We start from the raw sequence: 22,899 nt of genomic DNA on the forward strand, positions 1-22,899 counted from the left end.
GGTTTCCAGCTCCTTTCTGCTAACATGTGGAATTTTGAATTTTTTGTGTTTGTCAGAAGAAAGATCACGGATGCGTGTTTATTTGTTGTTGTTTTTCCAGTGGTGATCAAATCGAACCAATGATTCAAGAACATCGGAAGAGGGCTCTTTTGAACATAAATTAAAAGTTCTATTGCTCTTTTCAAGTGGCCAGAATGATTGGCTATACAGAAAAGAAATTCTATATGCCAAGAAAATTTTTCAGGCTGAATCTTCAACAGGTTATTTTAAGGAGGGGGGGTGTCAGCGAGTATGGAATCATCCAGATTGAATTTTAGGGGGGTGTATTTTACGTGGGACGAACTTTCCACGGAGGAGTTTGCCATGAGGGGAGGGAATATCTCAAAGAGGGTGAGCTAGATTTACCGGCATTATTAGAAAAATAATAAGAAAATAAATTTAAAAAAAAGAAAGTTTTTTCAACTGAAAGTAAGGAGTAACAATAAAATTCAAAACGAACAGAAATTATTCCGTATATTAAGGGTTTCCCGCTCCTCAATACTTGCCTACTGAGATGTGAATCCTAACCTAAAGTTTGTAATGATGTAATGTTTTTTTCTGTTTCTCTCCATTTTTATCTCTCCTATCTCTTAGCTTTTCTCATATTCAACGCTTTGCATAATTCGTTGCCTCTTGTATACTGGAAATTGGGAGGCAGAATAAGACTTACAGGCGTGAAATTGAAGGGGGGGGGGTCTGAGACACTAAGTTGTCTACTCTTATGAAATACGGCTCACAATCTCAAACTGTTATTTTTTGTTTTGATTCTCCTCCTCCCCCTAAAGTTTTGGCAGGTGCAAATATATTACCCAGTAATTAGCACAAAGAATGGCAAAACGATGACCTACACAGGTTGTATATTAATTTAGTTTTGTATATTTTAAAGCCCGGGTAAAATTTTGAAGATAATTTGTCACAAATAGGAGTCTTGTGCCATGGAACGAGAATCCGAAGAGAATATTTATAGGTCCTGAGAGCATTGATCACCATGAGAGAAAAGGAATTGGTCACTATGCCAGTGTTTCAGTATCGCACTGGATTCTCATTTGAGTTGGTGTTCTACTAAGATGCTTAATATTGCGCTTAACAAGCGAAGAAATTTTAGCACTCATTCCTATGACTAACGGGTACAGATTACTCGACTCTGAGGAGTCAGAAATTAGTGATGCTGTCCTCCAAGGGCAAAAAATGATGAATTTTCATCTCAAAGACGTACTGAAAGTTAGACAGAGTGAGAAATTTAAGCAGGATTCGATGCTTCGGGCAGCTGTAAAACTTCTGCCACCAAATGGAGAGAAACGTTGCGTCACACGCAGCATAAGCTCATGTAATGGCAGTTGCATTCCAGAAGTTATTAATGAAGGCAGTGTTGGACTTGTTGATTTGAACATTAAAAATTTGTACGGCTTGGATTTGATTGGACAGATTTGTTTCATTGCCAAATTCTACATACGTAACTAATTACTTTTTCATAGAAATCGCTGTATTGTATAATTGCATTTGTAGATTTATGGCTTTTCACTTGCAAGTAGATGCTATGAAAATTTAACTTTACTTAAAAGAACCATTAACTAAAATGGAAGCATTAACTAAATTTCATTGGGGTACCAAAGAAGAAAACTGCCAATATTTCTGCATACGGAGTGGGAGGAGGGAGGGAGTGAGTTCTATCTAAGTTTCATCCAAAGAACCTTATCAGGAACATCAAACAAACAGCTATGGTCCGAAAATGTAATTTTTGAGTTTATTTGTTCAACTCCAATTACACATTCGCACATGATGACATTATCTATGCAAAGCAAAACCCCCAAAAACGGTAGCAAGGGATTAAATCTTTAATGAAAATTCTCTCAGTCTATATAGTATTCATATAGTATACTAGCTGTTGGGGTGGCGCTTCGTGCCAACACCCCCCCCCCCCCTCCTAAGCCCCCCCTGCGCGCGTAAGTCGTTACGCGCCATATATATATATATATATATATATATATATATATATATATATATATATATATATATATATATATATATATATATATATATATATATATATATATAGATAGATATATATATATATTTTTAACTACGTAAAACTTGCGAATATACAACATTCTTGGCTGTCCCGTTGTCTGTACATATAAATAGATTGTCAGGTTTACCGACTCTTGAACATGCAACATATAATTGTCCATGGGAAAAACAATCTGTATTCAGATCTATACCTCATTATTCTAATGATTGCCCTTGAGCTTTGTTGATGGTGATTGCTAATCGAACATTCCCTGTGTCCCCGTCGTCATTTATATATCCCCCTGTGCCCCCCAGCGTCCCCGTTGTTTCCCTGTGTCCCGGTCGTCATTTGTGTAACGGTGTCCCAGTCTTTAATTTCTCTTTGAGTGTCGCGGTCGTCATTTATATTCCCTGTGTCCCGGTGTCCCGGTCGTCATTTGTGTTCCGTTGTCCCGTCGCTTTCTCTTTGAGTGTCCCGGTCGTCATTTATATTCCCTATGTCCCGGTGTCCCGGTCGTCATTTGTGTCCCGATGTCCTTCTTTTACTTTTACTTGTCCTACTAAACGTAAAAAACGATCGAGAGGACATAGGAAAAATAATAGAAAAAATGAATTAGATGTACATATGCTTTCTATAGATCTGTGCCAGCTACTTGAATCTAGGGGTATGATTTCTGTAATAAAATGTCTAAATAATTTATCCAAGAGGAATTTAATCAAACTTTTCTGGATTGTTAAGAATAATACAGCTCTTGATTATAATTTTAAAGTAATATGTGATACAATTTGCATTCTAACTAAAACGAAATTTATTTCAAAAAAGAAAAAGTTCGATAAGATCAGTAATAAGGATAACAGATTATATTTACCTTTTAATTTTACTTGTAATCAGATTGAAGATATTAATTTACCAGAAATTTTAAATCAGCGGCATGTGAAACAGGCCCTTCCTAGTAATTTGAATTATAATGATAGTCCAGTTTTAACTTATAAATTTTCAAAAACTATTGGGCAAATTATTTTTAAGTATAATTTAATACTTAAAAGATTAGATAGTGATATAAATTGGAAACCGGTTTGCAATTGTAAGCAACTTGGCCCATTTGTAAATCCTACTTACAAACATGTTATAACAGGGGACTTGTCAATAATAAAGCAAGATGATCTTCAAATTATAATGAATAAAGGGGCTAATTTCCGTCTTTCTCATCATCTGAAACCATCGAGTGTTCTTGATGGCTTGGAAATGATTTTGATTTATTTATTGATAAGTGGTGTAAGAAAGAGAATAAAAATAAAGAGAGTTTTCAAAGTTGGAAGAATTTAATTATTAGTAGAATAAGAAATAAAATATATTCTAACTTAAAAAATAGTAACACTAAATCATTATTTTATAATGCGAAGATTAAACAAGCAATTGCTAATCTAAAGAATGAATTTGTAATTGTGCCAGTGGATAAAGCTAATAATAATTTTGCCATAATTTTTCAGAAGCTGTATTGTGATATCTTAAAAAGGGAGTTATGCACAACTAATGTTTACGAAAAGGTTGTTTAAAATACTTTTAACAACGTTAAAAAAAAAAAGGGTTATAAAATACTTTTTAAAAATTTTAATATTAAAATAAATGACAATGATATAAAGTTCCCTTTCCTATATTGGACTGCTACTGACCTCTCTTTAATTTTAAAGGAAATTGTAAATAAACTTAAAACCTATTGCTCTGGTATTAAAAAATTTTCGAATTTTAATCCATATTGGAGTGTTAATAAATCACTGCAGGTGATAGATTCTTTAACAATGGTTTCAGCTAAAAGAATTGAGTCTTTCGATTTTGCGACAATGTATACTAATTTATCACTTAATGTAGTGTTTGATAATTTAAAAACTGTTATCAAGAAATCTTTCCTCTTATCTAGTAAAAGGTTCTTAAAAATAGACACTTATAATAAAAAAGCTATATGGACAAATTGCTTTAATACTACAGTTAACTTGAGATGTTACAGCTTGGATATGATTTTTGAGTTATTAGAATTTGTTTTATACAATACTTATATAAGATTTGGGGGTGATTTATACAAGCAAATTGTGGGAATTCCCATGGCGGGGGGGAATGCCAGCCCATTTATAGCTGACTTGTTTTTAAGTCAACTAGAATATAAATATATGATGGATAAGAATAATCCAATTAATTTAAAACATGTTTTGTCAAATAATAAAAGATATTTAGATGATATTTTGGTCTTAAATTGTAAGGATTTCATTGATATTTCTAAAAATATATATCCATCAGAGCTTATTCTTGAACCTAGTCATGGCGCTGGTCATGAAGATCATTTCTTAGATTTAAATATTAATATTTGTGATAATAATAAATTAAGTTTTAAAATGTATAATAAAACGGATGATTTTGATTTTGAAGTGATTAGTTTCCCATTCCCTGAAAGTAATATACACTCAAATATCACATATTCAGCGTTTTTCTCACAGTTACTTTGTTATGCAAGGATTTGTAGTTATTGATTTCTTTTTTTGAAATTATATTGATTTCAAAAATAGATGTAAAATCTTAAGCCAAAAATTGATATCAAGAGGTTTCTCTGCAAATAAAATAACTTGGCAATTTAAAAAATTTTGTTTTCATTATAACGAACTTTTAAATAAATATCAAAAGAATTATCTAGAAATACTTAAAGAAATTTTCAACTAATTTCGGAGGTTCGAGAAATGTTGTTGCAGCGCCATTTATTTTGAATTGTGTTTCTAATTGAGCGGATTTTTTTTAAAAATTAGCCACATGGTAAAGATGAATTCTATAATTGTTTAGTTCATTCAGGTTTTTTGCAATGTGTTAATATTTGTGATTTGGTAAAATTAATTATATTTAGTCTACCTATTGTTGCTAAAAAGAGGGATATATTAACAGGATAAGCTTGTTTTGGTGTTACTTGGTTGTTTTACATTTGCTGGTTTTTTTTTCTTTCATAGGCATATATTTTGGGGGTGATACATGACACGGGGATGCCATGGATATTCTGTGGTAGCCACAACACTTGGCTGGGTAGAGAATTTAAAGTGGCGAAACCCTATATAGGCCAGTGTATTCTCCTGACGAGCCCTTGTGTTGGGTTGTTGCCTCTGAATTATTTGTCTTTATTATTTTTTCTATTGTTTGGTAAATGACGACTTATACTTATTGACGACATGACTGCCTGTCCATGGATTATTCTTTATGATTGATTGTGTATGGCTATGCTGTTTGACATATGTGATTGTATGGATGAGTAGGGTTAAGGCCTCATTCAAGTGCTGGTCTATATTAATCACTAATTTAGGAAAACAGTCTTCCTTTTCTCCTTCTGTCTCTTTTTTTTTTTTTTTTGTGCTGTTGCATTGGTGATTTCTCTTTTCATGATATAAAACTAATGAGCAATTAATGAATTCTGAAAACAAATTCATACAAATTTCCTAAAAGAGCTTGAATCTATTCCATGTGTTCAATCTTTTAATAGTTTACTTATGATGATTGTGACGATATTACATAATGACTATGAGGGTTCGAAGGATTTTTACTTTATTCTAGCGAGAAAGGACTTGTTTATGTTAGAAAGGTTATGCTTATTATAATATAACCTAACCAAATAGCAAAGAAAATTGCATGTGTAGTGTGAAAGCCGCTCATAAAAAATAAGTAATTTTCTTAGTTATATGTAATGTTAATGATTTTGCTCTTAGACACATTCAGAGGAAAATTATATTAAATTGAGACTTCAAAATGTAAGGAATTATCTATATATAATAATCTCAGTCGAAAATTTGGAGGGAATACTAGCGACAAAAAGGAAAGTAAATAAATTACATAATAGTTTTTTGCGTATCAGTGCATTGTATGTGTTGATTTTTTTTGCTGAAAGTATATCCTATCTTGTTAGTAATTCTATTTTTCTATCCAAAAAATCTGGTTTTTATGGAATGTTTCCCTTTTTACAATAACTATATCTATTGGGAATTAGTAAAATCAATGTGGTCAAACGCGATAACTGAGAACCAAAGCAGAACACAGAGCTAAAATCTTTGAATGTTTTTGGTTATTGCATGACGTTATCTTACTTTTGTTTAATTATTCAGTAAAATCAAGCCAAATGGGATAATTTAGAACCAAAGCAGAACACAGAGCAAAATATTTGGATATTTTTGGTTTTTGCATGATATTATCTTACTTTTGTTTAAATATTACTGATGTTAATTTTACTTTAGGAAGAAATTTGGTTTCTTTGTAAAATGATTTTGAACACCTTCTCTTTTATTGATTCCGCTCTTTAAATGATAAACCGATTCCTATCCTTTATCCATCGCAAAGTCATTTAAGAAAAAAAGCAAATAAAAGTTTGTTATGACTTGATGCTGCATTGTTTTCTTTTTTCATTACAATTTTCTAATGCTATATACTTTCTTTTTTTAGGCAAAGATGGCAGTAAAGTTACAACTGTGGTTGCGAATCCTGGTCAAGGGCCGGAGAGACAACAAGAAGTATCCTATACAGACGCTAAAGTGATTGGGAACGGATCATTTGGCGTAGTTTATCAAGCTAAACTCTGCGATTCAGGAGAATTGGTTGCAATAAAGAAAGTCCTCCAAGATAAAAGATTTAAGGTATTTTATCAGTTAGATTAAACATTTAATTTCTACATTCAACATTGCAAAAAAAATTAATATCTGATATATGTTTTTTGAAGCTTTATGAACTCAGATAGACACCTTTTGCCAGAAAAGTAAAAGAATATTTAGAAGTTAGAATGAAGATTTTTTTTCCAGATTCTGCCTGTATAAAGAGTCAATTTGATAAAACTAGAAACAGGCTGAACTTCAATACTTTGTGCATTATGCTCACAAGTGGTCTCGCACTTGGAGGGTGGGAACAGGGGAATGCTTACTATGAAACGGCGATCTCAAGTAACCTCGACGCTCCAATCAAACTATCAATAAATATGTTTGAAAGTATGCGTTCAAGAAACCAATAATCAAGAAATAACATTAATTATTCATTAGCTCCTTCATGCCAAAATAGCTAATAGTAGTAAGCTCCACCCCTGATATGCTTGTAAAAATTGAAGGGTATTGATATTGTAGTCGCTTTTTCACTTATGTAATCCATGAAAGGATTTACATTTTTTCTTATCTTTTGTTTTGGGGTGAACATAAATCATCATTATAAAGAGAGGCATTTAGACGTCTAATAAAGGACTAGTCCTAATTTTCAAGGCCTACAATGTGACAATTTTACTTTATGGTAATTTTCAGTAATTACGGTCCCCGAACTTGAGTTTGGACTCTTGGTATGTTGTAGGTGATCTTGGAAATGTGACAAGTTGGCTACAATCTCTTGAACTTGAACTAAGTCTTTGGAAATTAATAAGAGAAATTTTCAAAGCATATTTTTCCGTTTTTTTCTCTAATAAACTGTCGTTAGATTATTGATGGCAATGGTTTTATGAATATCTGAGAGTTATTTGGTCTTGCACACGTGACATTCCATTCTCTTGTGACATTTCAAACAGTTTGTGGTGTAACCGTAGTAAGGAGCGACCCGGCTCAATAGTAAACGAAACTCTAAAAAACGGAATTTTGATACTAAAAAATAAATCAAAAGAATCGAATTTTCATGCTGATTTTAAATATATAAGTTTCATCAAATTGAGCCTGAGAAAATATGCTGTATTTTGGAACATAGGGGGGAAACACCCCCTAAAAGTCATATAATCTTAACGAAAATCACATCATCGCATTCAGCGTATCAGAGAACCCTAATTGAAAGATTTCAAGCTCCTATCTACAAAAATGTGGAATTTCGTATTTTTTGCCAGAAGACAGATCACGGGTGCGTGTTTATTTATTTATTTATTTTTTGTTTTTTTCCAGGGGTCATCGTGTCAACCAAGTTGTACTAGAATGTCGCAAGAGGGCTAATTCTAACGGAAATGAAAAGTTCTAGTGCCCTTTTTAAGTGACCAAAGAAATTGGAGGGCACCTATGCCCCCTCCCTCCCTCATTTGTTTCCCAAAGTCAACGAAACATGATTTTGAGATTGCCATTCTGTTCAGCATAATCGAAAACCATAATAACTATGTCTTTGGGGATGACTTACTCCCCCACTGTCTCTGGGGGAGGGGCTGCAAGTTACAAACTTTGACCAGTGTTACATACAGTAATGATTATTGGGAAGTGTACAGACGTTGTCAGGGGGATTTTTTTGGCTTTTTTTTTGGGGGGGGGGGGGGGTTGAGGGGAAAGGGCTATGTTCGAGGATCTTTCCTTGGAGGAATATGTCATGTGGAAAGATAAATTCAATGAAAAGGGCGCAGGATTTTCTAGCATTACTATAAAAAAACAATGAAAAAATAAATATGAAAAAGTTTTTTCAATTGAAAGTAAGGACTAGCATTAAAACTCAAAACGAACAGAAATTACTATGCATATAAGGGGTTCATCTCCTCGTAATACCTTGCTCTTTACGCTAGAGTATTTTTAGTAATTTCAACTATTTATTATATTATTACAATTATCTCTTAATTACTTACCTAGTGATTTTTCTGCTTTGTATAGTCAACTACGACTATTTAATAAAATCAACAACACGGCTTTTCCCAATGAAGACATGAATATCCCCACAATTCAAGTATGTAGCTACTGTAGATTAAAATTAGTGTGTTGCATGGAAAATATAATAAATACTGTTTCTTAAACAAGAATTTCCCAGCTGTCGCCAATCCATGCTCAGTTGATGAAGAACGTCTTTTGGTTTTGGACGACCTAGTCAAACTGCATAAACTTGGGTGTCTTTAATAAAAAAGTATTCCTCACAAAAGACAAACGTGGCTTAAGTGGAATTTTAAGTAACATGTTTGAGTCTCTATAGATAGAAACAGTAAATGTTTTTGATTATTACTTTACTAAAATAAGTTAAGTGGCGACAACTCCCTGAAAACGGAATGTGTTTTATATAAGGGTTATGTTTTGATTTGATTTGAAAGGGCAAATGGAGGTGGGGGGGAATGAAATAATCAATAATTAATGTGAAGTAAAATCAGCCTTTCATGGCTTTAGAAAAAAATTACTCTCAAGCTTGACCTGGACGATATGTACACTTTTACCTCAGGGTCATATGTTCTAAAAAAATCTCCAGTAGTTTTTATTATTATTATTATTGGCTAAGGGAAGGTAAGGTAAGTCAATAGAAGAGAAGGTACACGAGCAGTAGTCCCAAGCTATGAAACAATATGTATTTGAACCATTATAGGGGGGGGGGGTAAAGTCACGTTAAATGGCCTTTCGTAAAGTTAAAGACTAGCTTCCCTTTTCTAAGCTGTAATGAACAACCTTCAGGTTTATGAACTTACTTTTTCCTGCAAAGAAGTACAATTAATATTAAGATGAGTTCCTAATAAAACCCATTGCTTAACCTAGGGATTGCTAGTTCGCCATGAATAAATGTAAGTATTGTATGAACTTGAGACACAAAGGCAATATTGCATCTATTGTATGTATTAGCCTACATGATAAAATACGAAATATCTGTTTCTATCAAGTAGGTTTGGCCCAAAATACCCCAATAGTCTATATGGGAAATAGTGTCCGCACTGATTTGTGTCTAGGATGAACAAACAACTACAATGACTAAAAACGAACAGTTAAAATTAAAGTCCCAAACTAACGCAAGGGAACATTTCAAAAGGGATAAAAGAGACTGTAAAATCTTAGCTTCCAACCATAGCTTAGATACCAATACAGTTGTGAAAACTCTTATCTTGCCCATGAGAAGCTTTTGATACAAAGCTCTGAACTTGGTGCCTCCTCCAAGCCCACGCTCTGACGCGTAGATCGTACTACAACACCATAGGCGGGAACACATTTTTGTTTTGTTGCATACACAGCTTAGATACCAATACCAGTTTCCTGTTACCAATTAGATACCAATACCAGTTTCCTGTCTCCGACCGCTAGCATCGCTACCGCGCACTGTGTCCCAAAAATAAATCGAGTTTTCATAACTGTATTGGTATCTAAGCTGTGCTTCCGACGTATATTTTTGTTGATGCTACTGAAATGCAATCGTTGCTTTAAATTACACCAAAAAAATTGTTCTGACTTTTTATTTTTTTTGCTATAGAATAGCAATTTTATAATGATTTTTGAGTTTGTAAAATTAAAGGTATGAATTTTGTTGCATTTCTTTGATGGAGTGAAAATTGAATAGTAATTTTTGACAGCATTTCTTTGATGTTTGTTATGTTTATATCCACTGATTCTAAATTGCTATCTATCTTTTAGAATCGTGAGTTGCAAATTATGCGAAGGTTGGAGCATTGCAATATTGTCAAGCTCAAGTACTATTTTTATTCTAGTGGAGACAAGGTAAGTTTTTATTATGCAGATAAAAACCTAGTAATAGAGATTGCAAAAGCCTGTATAAAATGTTTTTTTTTATTACTATGATTCAACTCTTTAATAACTAATATTACCTGGTGCCATCTATCAGGTTTTAATGTTTATTTAAATACTAAAACCGGCCATTGGTACAATTTTACTGCAATTTGGATGATTGTGTACCGAGAGTTTGAAAGAGAGCATTCCAGTTGGCAAGCTGTAACTGTACCCGAATCATATGAATATGAGCTCTCTCTTAACCTGCTGAATTCTAGCTAAACCATTATTGTTAATAAAACCGAGAAACGATTTCTAAAGGATAACGTACACTAACGAACTGGCTTCGATTCTAGAAAGATATGCACTGCCACGCCCGAAAGGGGTTTGCATTCTTTTGATTGCATTGGTTGGTACTAGCAAAATTTTTGGTAAATCTTAGTTAAATCTCATTTTAAACTGTCCTAGGGGAATAAAAGAAAACAATGCTAAATAGAAAAGAATATTTAGGCTTTAACATTTGTGGAGTCGCGATTAAAAATTACTGGCGTAAGAGAAGCATTATATACCCAACAAGTACCCAGCAAATATAAAAAAAAGCAAAAAGAAAGCCTATGCTGAAGCAGCAGATTAGGAACAGCCGTGCGGGCTACTTATTATAGAAAGTGAAATTCAAAAGCAAAACCACCAATAACAAAGGTTTGGGGATTTGCTACCAGTTATAAAATTTATAAAGCATAAACAGCTGTATTTTTTAAGTGAAGTTAGATGGCATTTTAATGTTTTCGTTTTCAAAGAAGCCAACTTAAGTTTCAGTGGCCGTGCTCTTTCAGAAGGAACTTGACAATTGTATACATTTACTCTTGAAAAACTTGGTACTCGGTTGTATTTTTGACGAATAATATGTTCTTATATTCCTTGATATGTTCATAATATGTAACAGTAATATGTCCTTATATATTAACATAGTACTGGACCTAAAACGAGCTTTTTTTGTAAATAAGACGAATGAAAAACTTGTGCTACTGTGTCTATTCATATCCCACGTGTTCCTGCTAAAACTGTTTTATATTTGCGCTTTCAAAACTTTTAAACATTTGTTTATTTGTCACTTAATAATAATTATCATAAATAAGTTGGTTCAAGCAATTTCTGCTTATGTTAGTTCCAACATAAAGGAACTAATCATTAGTAGAGACAAAATCAAACAGTTTGTGGTAACGAACTGTAAGTTAGGAGCGACTCGGCTCACTAGTAACTAAAACTTCAAAAATCGGAATTTTGATACCAGTAGATATATCAAAAGAATTGGATTTCAATGCTGATTTCAAATATACAAGTTTTATTAAGTGCATTTTTACCCATCAAAGGCTATGAGACTGAGGAAATTTGCTTTATTTTTTGAAAAAATTGAAACATTCCCTAAAAGTCATAGAATCTTAATGAAAATCACATCATCAGATTCAGTGTATCAGAGAATCCTTTTGTAGATGTTTCAAGCTGTTATCTGCAAAACTGTGGAATTTTGTATTTTCTGCCAGAACAAAGATCACGGATATGTTTTTTTATATTTATTTTTTGTTTTGCAGGTATGATTGTATCGACCCTAGTCTGTGAATATCGTAAGAGGGCTCATTCAAACGCAAATTTGAAAGTTATAGTACCCTTTTTAAGTGACCTTAAAGATTGAAGGGCAACTAGCCCTCTCCCAAACCCCTTTTTTCTCAAAATCGTATAAATAATTTTTTTGATATGCATTCTGTTCATCATAGTTGAAAGACCCAATTACTATGTCTTTGGATATAACATGCCCCCCCCCCCCCCATATCCCCAGGGGAAAGGTATTTACGTTATAAAATTGTCCATTGTTCATGCATAGTATTTATTATTGGGAAGTATGCATACATTTTAGGGTGGGAAGACGAATTTTCTGTGTTTTTTTTTCACGGGGGAACTTTTCATAGGGAGGCAAGTTTCAAGGGGGTGAACTCGTCAAAGGAAATTATACACTGAGGAAAATTTGCCAGAATTCCAACACAAAATTCTTTTTATATTTCTTGTTTTCTCTTTTCCGTCTCAGTTTTACGCATGGAGTTGTTAAGGGTAATTGTCCTGAGTAAATTTTCACCGGGTTTAAATTGTCCAGAAAATATATCCGTGGGGAGGGTATCTCTCCGTGGAGGTGGGGTCAGATTTCCTGGGATTACTAAGAAACGATCAGAAATTAAAAATAAAGAAACATGTTTTTTCAACTGAAAGAAAGGAGCAACATTAAAACTTAAAACGAACAGAGTTTATTACATATGTGCATGGGTTTGCCTCCTACTCAATACCTCGCTCTTTACGCTAAAGTTTGAATTTTGTCCCAATATACTAAGAACGACTTCTGAAATACTATGTTCGTTTGATTGGAACAATAAGAAACCTTTTCAAAAGTACTGAAGCTTTTTTTCAAGGTACCCTGGCACTCGGCACGTGGCAGGCTTCTATATATGAATTCTCATTGTCACATGTCTTCTAACCGCATACGTGAGCCTCTTTTTTATGTCTTGACAGCACCACAGGTTTGTTACAATATATATATATATATATATATATATATATATATATATATATATATATATATATATATACTGCCACAAACGAATCTGTACAGATGTTCAAGTGGCGGATTTGTTTGGTATGATTTTTTGTAAATATTGGTCTTCAATTAAAAGGGATTTTACTCTCTCTTTCTCTTTACAACGCATGTTTTAGTGAGACTATAACCCACTGAAGGTACGTCTCAGTCAGTAGTTATTTTTCAATCTGATTTTAGAAAGATGAGCTTTACCTCAATCTGGTTTTGGAATTTGTACCAGAAACTGTGTATAAAGTAGCCAGGCATTATAGCAAGAGCAAGCAAACTATCCCGATTGGATTTATTAAGGTAAGTTATTTTACATGGTGCTACTATATAGTCATTCATTGAAGATTATTACTTTGTTTAACTTGTCATTTAATTGCAAGGTAAGGGAAGTATAGTGTGTTGTTTGGCCACCGTCCAAAGAAAAAAAAAAAATTAATGGGTATAACTTTATTTCTTGTGGTTTATTAAATGAGTTGTCCAGTTTGAGAAATCTCGCTGTTCTTTTCTGGTTACTCTTCACAACGGACTTGGCTCAATGAATCAAAGTTCTTCAAACGAAAATAAATTCGTTCATAAGGTTGTATAGAACTGTTTTGTTTTTTGTATCCCGTCAAAGTTCCGTTAGTTTTTTGTTCATTACAAATTTTGGAGACGCAAAGAAAATCCGCGAATTTGCAAATTCTCAAGTCTTCCTGCTGAACTGGAGGGATTTTTTGCCGGCTGCAATCAGAAAATGGAAGGTTCTCCATGATGCAATGCTTTGCATGATGTTCCATAATGCAAATTGCATGATTCGCATTCTAACTTGTGCCAATCAGAAGTCCCAAGTCTTGAAATTGAAAGATTGCCTTTCCCTTAGATTAGCAGAAGCCATCTATGGTCCTGAAGGCCTACTTTGAATGGGGATGAACTTGAAATCAACTGAAATTGAAAACCTGTTGGTGTCTAGCCGCTTTTAATTGCCCTCATTACTTCCATAGCTGCTGGAATTTGTCTCTCCTTGAGATTGAAAATCGTTTAGCTTGGGTTTACATTTTCTCTACAAAGAAGTAGTGTGCATGTTTTAATTCGGTAGTGTCTTCAGCTTTAAATTTGCCTTACCTTCAGCCCCCATGTGACCCAAAGGATCTTATAGCTGTTCTGCGTTGATGGAAAAGGACTCTTGGAATGAGGGTGATCCCGGGACTAACTATCCAGTATTAGAACAACGACGCGATTGGCCCTTTACGGGCAAAAACAAAGTCTCAGAACATAGGAACTATATCGAACTTAAAGAAACTTAAGATACTTAAAGTATCTTAAATTTGATGAGATTTTCGGGAGCTGGTGCCAGAGATATATCACACTCTGCTTGGGCTGGGTTGGCTTGGGCTGTTCTTTGTACATATGTTGCTGGAGTGTAAACCGTCGCCTTTCAAAACACGACCAAGAGCTATTTTCGTTGAGAACGCGATCTGTTTTATAAATCGTCTGTGTAGATTTATCGTTATAAATGGTAGAATGACTGTTGTCCTATTGCTATCTTTGAGACACATCTGAAAGTTGTCATGACTTACATGACAACTCGTTTCTTTTCAGGATTTTCGCCGCTTGTATTATTATTGTTTATTTGTAGAAAAAATGGTAGTGACTTTAATATCACTTACGCCAGAAAACTTCCTTAAAAAAATTATTTGGGTAAAATATTGGATTCTATTTGGATATCTTACAATGCATGGAAATTGAGGAATCAAGAGTCTTGACCCGCGCTATTCCATCAAACCTGCCCCTCCCATTGCCTCTGAAAAATTGTTCCTAGTGCCCTTAGTATTATTAACTATGAATGTCTATGAATATCATCTCCCGCGACTTAATGGTTTATAACTGACAAAGTATTAAAATGCCTCCGAATCTTTTGATTTTCCTATAAACAACAAAGAGAGATAAAACTCTACAACCTCAAACGAGACGACGTTTATTGTCATGTCTGGCCAGTTCGGCTTAAGAACTTTGATTTTCCTAGATAATAAATTCATTCATCACTCTATAAATAACTCAGAAGCTTTTATTTTATGCTTGTATATTTCGAAAAAATCTACTTAAACCATTGAATAAACATCTAAATTGACTTTAGCTCAATGAACGAATTTTATTTTCTCTAAATATTCGTTAGAGACCGGTGAGAAATTAATACTTGTTTCTTTCATTCGCTTTTTGTTTTGCCTTAAATAAGATTAGTCTCAGTCACAGCTTAGATACCAATACAGTTATGAAAACTCCTATCTTGCCCATGAGAAGCTTCTGGTACAGAGCTTTGAACTTGGCGCCTCCTCCAAGCCCGCGCTCCGACGCGTAGATCGTACTACAACACCATAGGCGGGAACGTAATTTTGTTTTGAACGTAATTTTCATAAAGCAACGCATAGGCTTTTAGATTCAGACTGCCAGTTTCCTGTCCTCAGCCGCTAGCATCGCTACCGCGCACTGTGTCCCAAAAATAAATCGAGTTTTCATTACTGTATTCGTATCTAAGCTGTGGTTTCAGTATACTACTGTGACAAAATCAAAAGTTTAAGTTATAACACTCATTAAAGTCGTAGACAGCTAAATGTGATTGATTACTTAAGCACACGCGGGGTTTGCTTTTTTTTTATAGAAAAACAGAAATTCATTTCCGGCTTTTTCTAATGACTTGCGAATTCTAGCTCATTGGTTTTAGGTCCCCCTCAGAACTGTCTGAAAGTTGGATTTGATTCACATGTTGACGGCCTAGGAGTGTCCAAGAGTTTTAGCTTCATTTTTTTTTTTACCGCTTGTCAGTCTTTTATAAATCATTCATAACCTCTTCTTTCGATTGTGTCCTTTTTTCTCTTTACTTGTCACTTACAAGAGTTGTCAATCAATTTTCCTCGTGAACTGTTCAAGGCGTCTTCCTAGAACAATGTGGCGAGGGAAACAAAATTGCAAAGGAGGTGCAAAAGATTTTTTTGGATAATTTCAGTTCAAAATTGTTATTATGGCTGTTTTATTGTTTTAAAAATGGAGGAATGTTGTCGGGACATATAACTGGTTATGCCAGATTGTATGGTTTTATTCAGGTAGATACTACAACCGTATTATTACGACAGCATGTTTGTTCTAAAATTTAATGAAAATAGTCGTGATATCGGAATGGCTGTTATGTCAAATTTCATCCTTTTATTGAAGTACATTCAAAGCATCCCCCCCTCCTGGGGCTCGCACCAGTGTGTTTGTCCTGTATCTTAAGTTAATTCCCCTACTTTTCGCTTTTTTTTCGGAGTTTTCTACCTTATCTCTCTTCTACTTCTTTATGTGCCAGTCATCGTTGACTTTTTGTTCTATCCTAAATTGTCGGGTTTTTCATTGCTTGTTATTACCCATAAAGACTATTATTTCCTATTGGAAGTGTTTTTTAGACCAGTTTAGGGGAGAGGGGGTGAGTTACTTACTCTTAGCCTGGACTCTGGGTACTCTTCTAGCTGAAAAAACTTCCAACCTGGGTGCTATTTAAGAAAACCTCTCTTGTAAATTATCTGGCTCAGTTACTAAAAAAAAAACAACTTACAAGTGTGCAGACATTTTCATATGGTACTAAATATAGCATACAGAAAACAACAATAATACAGTCAAACGTAAAACATTCATACACGTATCAAAACAGTCACATGTAAAACAATCAGATTTTTTGTAAAAAGGCAAACAATCAGACATAAAAACAATTATACTAATAATGATGTACAATAATGATATATTTACGATAGCGTTGAAAAACAGCTAATATCTATTTAATTTTTTCAATATTATTTATGCAAAACCTCTTCTGGTTGGTTGTAGCGAAAAAAAAGTTAGAAAATGCTTGTACTACTCTTTCTAATCATATTATTCCTTTCTTTTCAGTTGTATATGTATCAACTCTTTCGGTCTCTTGCTTATATTCATTCCCTGGGAATATGCCACAGAGACATAAAACCACAGAATTTACTTTTGGATCCAGAATCTGGTGTTTTGAAGCTGTGCGATTTTGGGAGTGCCAAGCATTTGGTAACAGGAGAGCCAAATGTTTCATACATTTGTTCTAGATACTATCGTGCACCTGAATTGATATTTGGTGCCACAGACTACACTACCAATATTGGTAAGTCTAGGGAAATTTACTCCTTAATACCGAGATAATTGTATGATTTGCTCACCCAAATGGCTTGCTCAAAGGCTTGTCTTCTCAACTGGTTTGAACTGTCTTAGCCGAATGGTTGATGGCACTCAACTTGCAATGGACGTGCAATAGTTTTTGCAAAGCCAATTTTAGCACTTTTTCGTTGACAAGATTGTTTTTTTTTTTTTTTTTTTTATACAGCAATATATAATAAATGGTATCGCGAATATTCAATGTTATCATGGTCACAGTGGTAGCTGCAACCTAGCAGGGAAGAAATCAGAGCCCATAGTAACTTAAAATCAATAATTTTGAAACAAATCGGATGTATATAAAAAGTATTGGAATCGCCATGGCTGACAACCATAAACATAAAACTTACAGTCCCCGGGCTTGAACAACGACGAAAATCCCTTTTCTCGTGGGTAGCACTGATCTTCTTTTTTCGTTTTTTTTCCTCCGCTGCTAGCGGGGTATTGAAACATTTTAGAGAGCTCTTCAAGGGCTCATTTTGGAGGAAATGGCTACATCAAGTGCATTTCGTAATTAACAAAACACAATATTTAAAATAAAATCAATTGTTTCTAACAAAAAGCTGCATCTTCCTATACAAGACGATGAATGACATTATAATCATACGTTACAACCATAAATCTTGTTAAAAGTAAATAAGTATAAATAACAGTAGCAAAATGATATTAACGATGGTTTGTAATAATAGTAATAATAAGGTCGAAAATATGATAAGAATGAAAAAAGAAACAAAGCTCCAAATTTAGATTATCGTTTATCTAAGTCGATTGAATCTACTGGCCTTTGCTAAAATCTTTTTATACGACATAAAAGATTTAGTATTCCAATGTTTATTTAAGGACTATAATATGTTGAAACCTAATTTGATTATGCTTGTAGGTATGTTTGTATGCTTGTCACTTTTAGGTTGAGCTGTTTTCCATTATTGCGTTATTGTTTTGAGATTTTCAGGATGTAAGAAATATTTCTTTTTTAGACGTTTGGAGTGCTGGCTGCGTTTTAGCGGAGCTGCTTCTAGGTCAGCCCATTTTTCCTGGTGACTCTGGTGTTGATCAACTAGTGGAAATTATAAAAGTTCTTGGAACTCCGACACGTGAGCAGATTCGAGAGATGAACCCCAATTATACGGAATTCAAATTTCCACAGATCAAAGCCCATCCATGGACTAAGGTTAGTGGTTGCACAAGTTTTCAGCAAACACTAAATGACTCAGTTTTATCTTGAGAATAAAAATAGTCATTGCAACTGAATTAAAATTTTATGGAATAAATGCCGATTTACATGGTAAACAGAAGAAAAGACACAAATTCGTGTACTTATTTGATCTTGGATGGGCGAACTAACATTTGATGGGGTATGTTGTGTTTTCTCAGTAAAGAGATTAAATGATTGTATCTTTGGAGGAGATAGTAGGCTTTCTCCTTTTTTTAGGAGTAAATATCTTAGCTTTGATGTAGTCTAGCCTTTTTTTTTCGTTTTTTTTTTAAGGGGGATAGAAAGTTCATCGTGCCGTGTTGTATTAGGCAGGTCTTTTTCCTCCTCTTCTTCAAACAAACAATGTAGACTGTAGCCTGAGCAAAAACCATTTGAACCTGAGCAAAAACCAAGTTTGCTTCCAATTTCTCAAACTCAACTAAGCATCCTGTTAAATTCCCATGGTGGCCTGTCTTGAGACTATTTATTTTCTTAATCTTGTATATATTGGCCTTTTTAACTGGTGTAAAACCTAAAAAAAAGAAGGTCCAAGTTGATCTTGGCTCCGCCTCAACAGGCAATATTTACGATAAAAATTTGCGAAATTCTGAAATTACTCTTTCAGGGATAGAAAATGAAGTCTCAAGATCCTTCGATTGGTTAATGTTTTTTTTTTTTTTATTGCCCTTACAGTCTTTAATGGCGCATATAATTTTCTTATTTTGTTAGTTTTGTTTACATATGTTTTATTTTACATTTATAAGTATTTTGTCAGAAAGGATTTTCGCATAATTTATAACATGACTTCTTGTGCTACTATTCCTTTTGCTTAGTTAACAGCTAACACATATGCCACTCTAGATTTATATAAAAAAAACTTAACCGTAACCTTGGCACTTTGTTACAGCTATAACAAACTGGATCTATGTGAAACAGGTTCATGGGTTCCCTTTTTAGGCGGTAACTTCAAAAACCTTCCGTTCGTGGGTTAAAGCTGTAACACCTAGAAGTATATATTCTCACATCTGAAGCAAGGAATTTTAAGACAAAATTGTAGTTGTAACGTTGCACAAAAAAAGCACCGTACTTAAATCACTGGGTTCATTGGTCTCCGATCTATTATTAAATATTCTACTACTACTAAGAACTCACTGCAGCATCAAGTAACCTGAGGCCAAGATAGCTATGCACGATCCTCTTCCATCCAATCTATTCAAAGCCTCCTTCATTACACCCTCCCAAGAAGTTCCCATTTTCTTTAAGCCTGTGCTTTCGAAATCTTCCAATCTCATTCGGGGATGATCTGCTTTTTGTTTGGCCCTAGATGGTTGGCCGACAAGGTTAATCTTTGGCAATTAGTCATCCTTCAACTGCAGAACATGTCCTAGCCATTTCCTCCTTTCTCTCAATATAGGCCTAGAAAAATTAGTTTTCTGAAAAAAAAAAACAACAGGAAAATTGTGTTTTTTCAACTAATTTTTACCTTATTTTTAATCCTGAAATCCTTTTACATCAAATTTCAGAAATACATTCTTGCATCAAACAGTTCGTGGTAACGGACTGTAGTAAGCGACCCGGCTCAATAGTAACCAAAACTCTAAAAAATTGAATTTTGATATCAATAGAATCGCATTTTAATGCTGATTTTAAATATATAAGTTTCATCAAGTTTAGTCTTACCCATCAAAAGTTACGAGCCTGAGAAAATTTGCCTTATTTAAGAAAATAGGGGGAGACACCCCCTAAAAGTCATAGAATCTTAACGAAAATCACACCATCAGATTCAGCGTATTAGAGAACCCTACTGTAGAAGTTTCAAGCTCCTATCTATAAAAATGTGGAATTTTGTATTTTTTGCCAGAAGACAAATCACGGGTGCGTGTTTATTTGTTTTTTGTTTTTTTTTTGTTTTTTTTTTTTTCCCAGGGATCATCGTATCGACCAAGTGGTCCTAGAATGTCGCAAGAGGGCTCATTCTAACGGAAATTAAAAGTTCTAGTGCCCTTTTTAAGTGACCAAAATTTTTTGAGGGAATCTAGGCCCCCTCCCACGCTCATTTTTTCCCAAAGTCAACGGATCAATATTTTGAGATAGCCATTTTGTCCAGCATAGTCGAAAACCATAATAACTATGTATTTGGGGATGATTTACTCCCCCACAATCCCTGGGGGAGGGGCTGCAAGTTACAAACTTTGACCAGTGTTTACATATAGTAATGGTTATTGGGAAGTGTACAGACGTTTTCAGGGGGATTTTATTTTGTTTGGGGGGTGGGGCTGAGGGGAGGGGGCTATGTTGGAGGATCTTTCCTTGGAGGAATATGTCATGGGGGAAGAAAAATTCAAGGAAAAGGGCGCATGATTTTCTAGCATTACTATAAGAAAACAATGAAAAATAAACATGAAAATGTTTTTTCAAATGAAAGGAAGGAGTAGCATTGAAACTTAAAACGAACAGAGATTATTACGCATATGAGGGGTTCTAAAAATACTTTAGCATAAAGAGCGAGGTATTTAGGAGGAGATAAATACCTCGCTCTTTATGCTAAAGGATTTTTAGTAATTTCAACTATTTATTCTACGGCCTTTCTGATTCAGGGGTCATTCTTAAAGACTTTGAAATTGACGTCAATGGCGTCATGACGTAGGAACGGCCTTCAAACAAAGTACTCTTTGGATCTTTAGATGGTCTTAGGATCCTCACTGTAACCTAACCGATGCGTGGAGTCTATTTATGTAAGGCATTTGAATTTTACGTCAATGACGTCATTATAAATGGTGTCAATTTGAAACGGGCTATTCTCGAGAAATTAAGATATTCATGAAACTAGAAGTTACTGAATTGAATAAAGGGCTCAATAATTGTTTTTTCTTTCTTTTAGCAGTATATTTATCCCTTAAATGGCAGTAAAGTATAAGAATGCGAACTATGTAGGCTGCTAATATCTCATAGTGTGCCAATTGAATCTTTTCGAATGGGATTTTGATTATATTGTTGGAACTATTTTATAAGCTTCTTTTCTTTTCTCGTAAATTTTGGTTATTTCCATTATATTATTCATTTCCTTTTTATGTGTCAGCATTACCAAAAAACTATCTGTATATTTTTGTTAATAAATAATCATAACTAAAAGAAGAACCTTTGACTGTTAATATCTGAACTCAGTATAAAAAGCTGGGGTTGGGACTACAGAGCAATGTTCTGTTAAAATCAGTAACTGGGCAACATTGTAATATAACATACTTCGATAGCAAAAAATCGTGGCCCTTGTAATGTATCATTGTTATCTGTCGTAAAACTGGGGATCTTATTTCTATTCGAGCCTACAAAAAACTTTCCAGAATAGAAGGAGTGGGTGGGGGTAGAAGAATATATTTTTGGATATATTCTCTAAGGAGTAAGTTGCTTTTAAAATACATTTATAAATTAATTCTCAAATGAAAATTGAGTAATTTCATACGCAGAATAAAATAAAACTTCGAGAAATTTTAAACGGGAAGGATCCCTGGCAAAGAGATCAATCCATTTAATCTGTTATATATTTCATTATTATGTATTATTAAGTATTAATCTTAATAATCCTTATGTCCAAAACATAGAGTAAAAGAAAATCTGACTCAAACCGAAATCACAGAAAGATTTATTTTTTCCCAAGATTAAAACAGGTGTAGACTTGTCTGTGCAATTTCCTAAGCCTTAGAATAGGCAACTGAATGAGTAGAGATAGGAACTTGAAAATAGCTTCCTAGAGGCCATTTTGGCTCTGGCTTCATTCCTGGAAGTTTCATTTACCTGTCCTACATCAACAACTTTCCAAGATCTCAAAAGTCCCTAAAGTTGGGTTAGACGAGATCTCTACATTTCTAAGGCCTATTACTCAAAACTAACCCTCCCGACATAGATACCGTGTTTCGCTTTTAGATTGGCCATGTAAAATAGCGTTCAAATCTACCCTCTTTCAATTCTCAGATTTAACTGAACGACAAGAACACGTTCTGTGAACTGTTTATCACAAGAAAATCTTGTCAAACAGTTCATGGTAACGAACTGTAAGTAAGGCGTAACTCGGGCTAATATTCACCAAAACGTTAATGAAGTTTGTACTGATTCCAAATATACAAAATAAACCCAGTAAAAGCTACAAACCTGAGAAAATCTGCCTGGTTTTCAAGAAAAGAGGAAACACCCCCAAAAGCAAGCGCTCTTAGGGGAAATCACATTGTAGGATTCGTTTTATCAGAGAATCCTACCGTAGAGGTTTCAAGGTCCTTTCTCCGAAAATGTGGTATTCTGTATATCTTTTTTTTACAGAAGAAGGATCGTGGATGGATGCTTTTTTTTTTTTTTTTTTTTTTTTTTTTTTTTACCAGGGGCAATGGTATAAAACCTAGGAAATCGGGAGAGAGCTTCTTCGAACGTAAAT

At 34.1% G+C, this 22,899-nt stretch overlaps 1 protein-coding gene across 4 annotated transcripts in view; it reads left to right on the forward strand.

The window, feature by feature from the left end:
- LOC136029332 (glycogen synthase kinase-3 beta-like) overlaps positions 1 to 22,899 on the forward strand; it is a 60,096-nt gene that overhangs the window by 22,079 nt on the left and 15,118 nt on the right. For 2 of the 4 annotated variants that reach the window (XM_065707616.1, XM_065707617.1), the window contains exons 2-6: positions 6,509 to 6,699; positions 10,375 to 10,458; positions 13,286 to 13,396; positions 16,994 to 17,231; positions 18,259 to 18,452. In XM_065707616.1, coding sequence (XP_065563688.1) covers positions 6,509 to 6,699; positions 10,375 to 10,458; positions 13,286 to 13,396; positions 16,994 to 17,231; positions 18,259 to 18,452 — 818 coding nt within the window. Of the gene's footprint in view, positions 1 to 1,069; positions 1,493 to 6,508; positions 6,700 to 10,374; positions 10,459 to 13,285; positions 13,397 to 16,993; positions 17,232 to 18,258; positions 18,453 to 22,899 lie in introns of those variants that run through there. The other 2 variants (XM_065707615.1, XM_065707614.1) reach the window with 2 other exon arrangements.

The sequence above is a fragment of the Artemia franciscana genome, chromosome 7, assembly GCF_032884065.1.
Source record: "Artemia franciscana chromosome 7, ASM3288406v1, whole genome shotgun sequence".
Lineage (NCBI taxonomy): Eukaryota > Metazoa > Arthropoda > Branchiopoda > Anostraca > Artemiidae > Artemia > Artemia franciscana.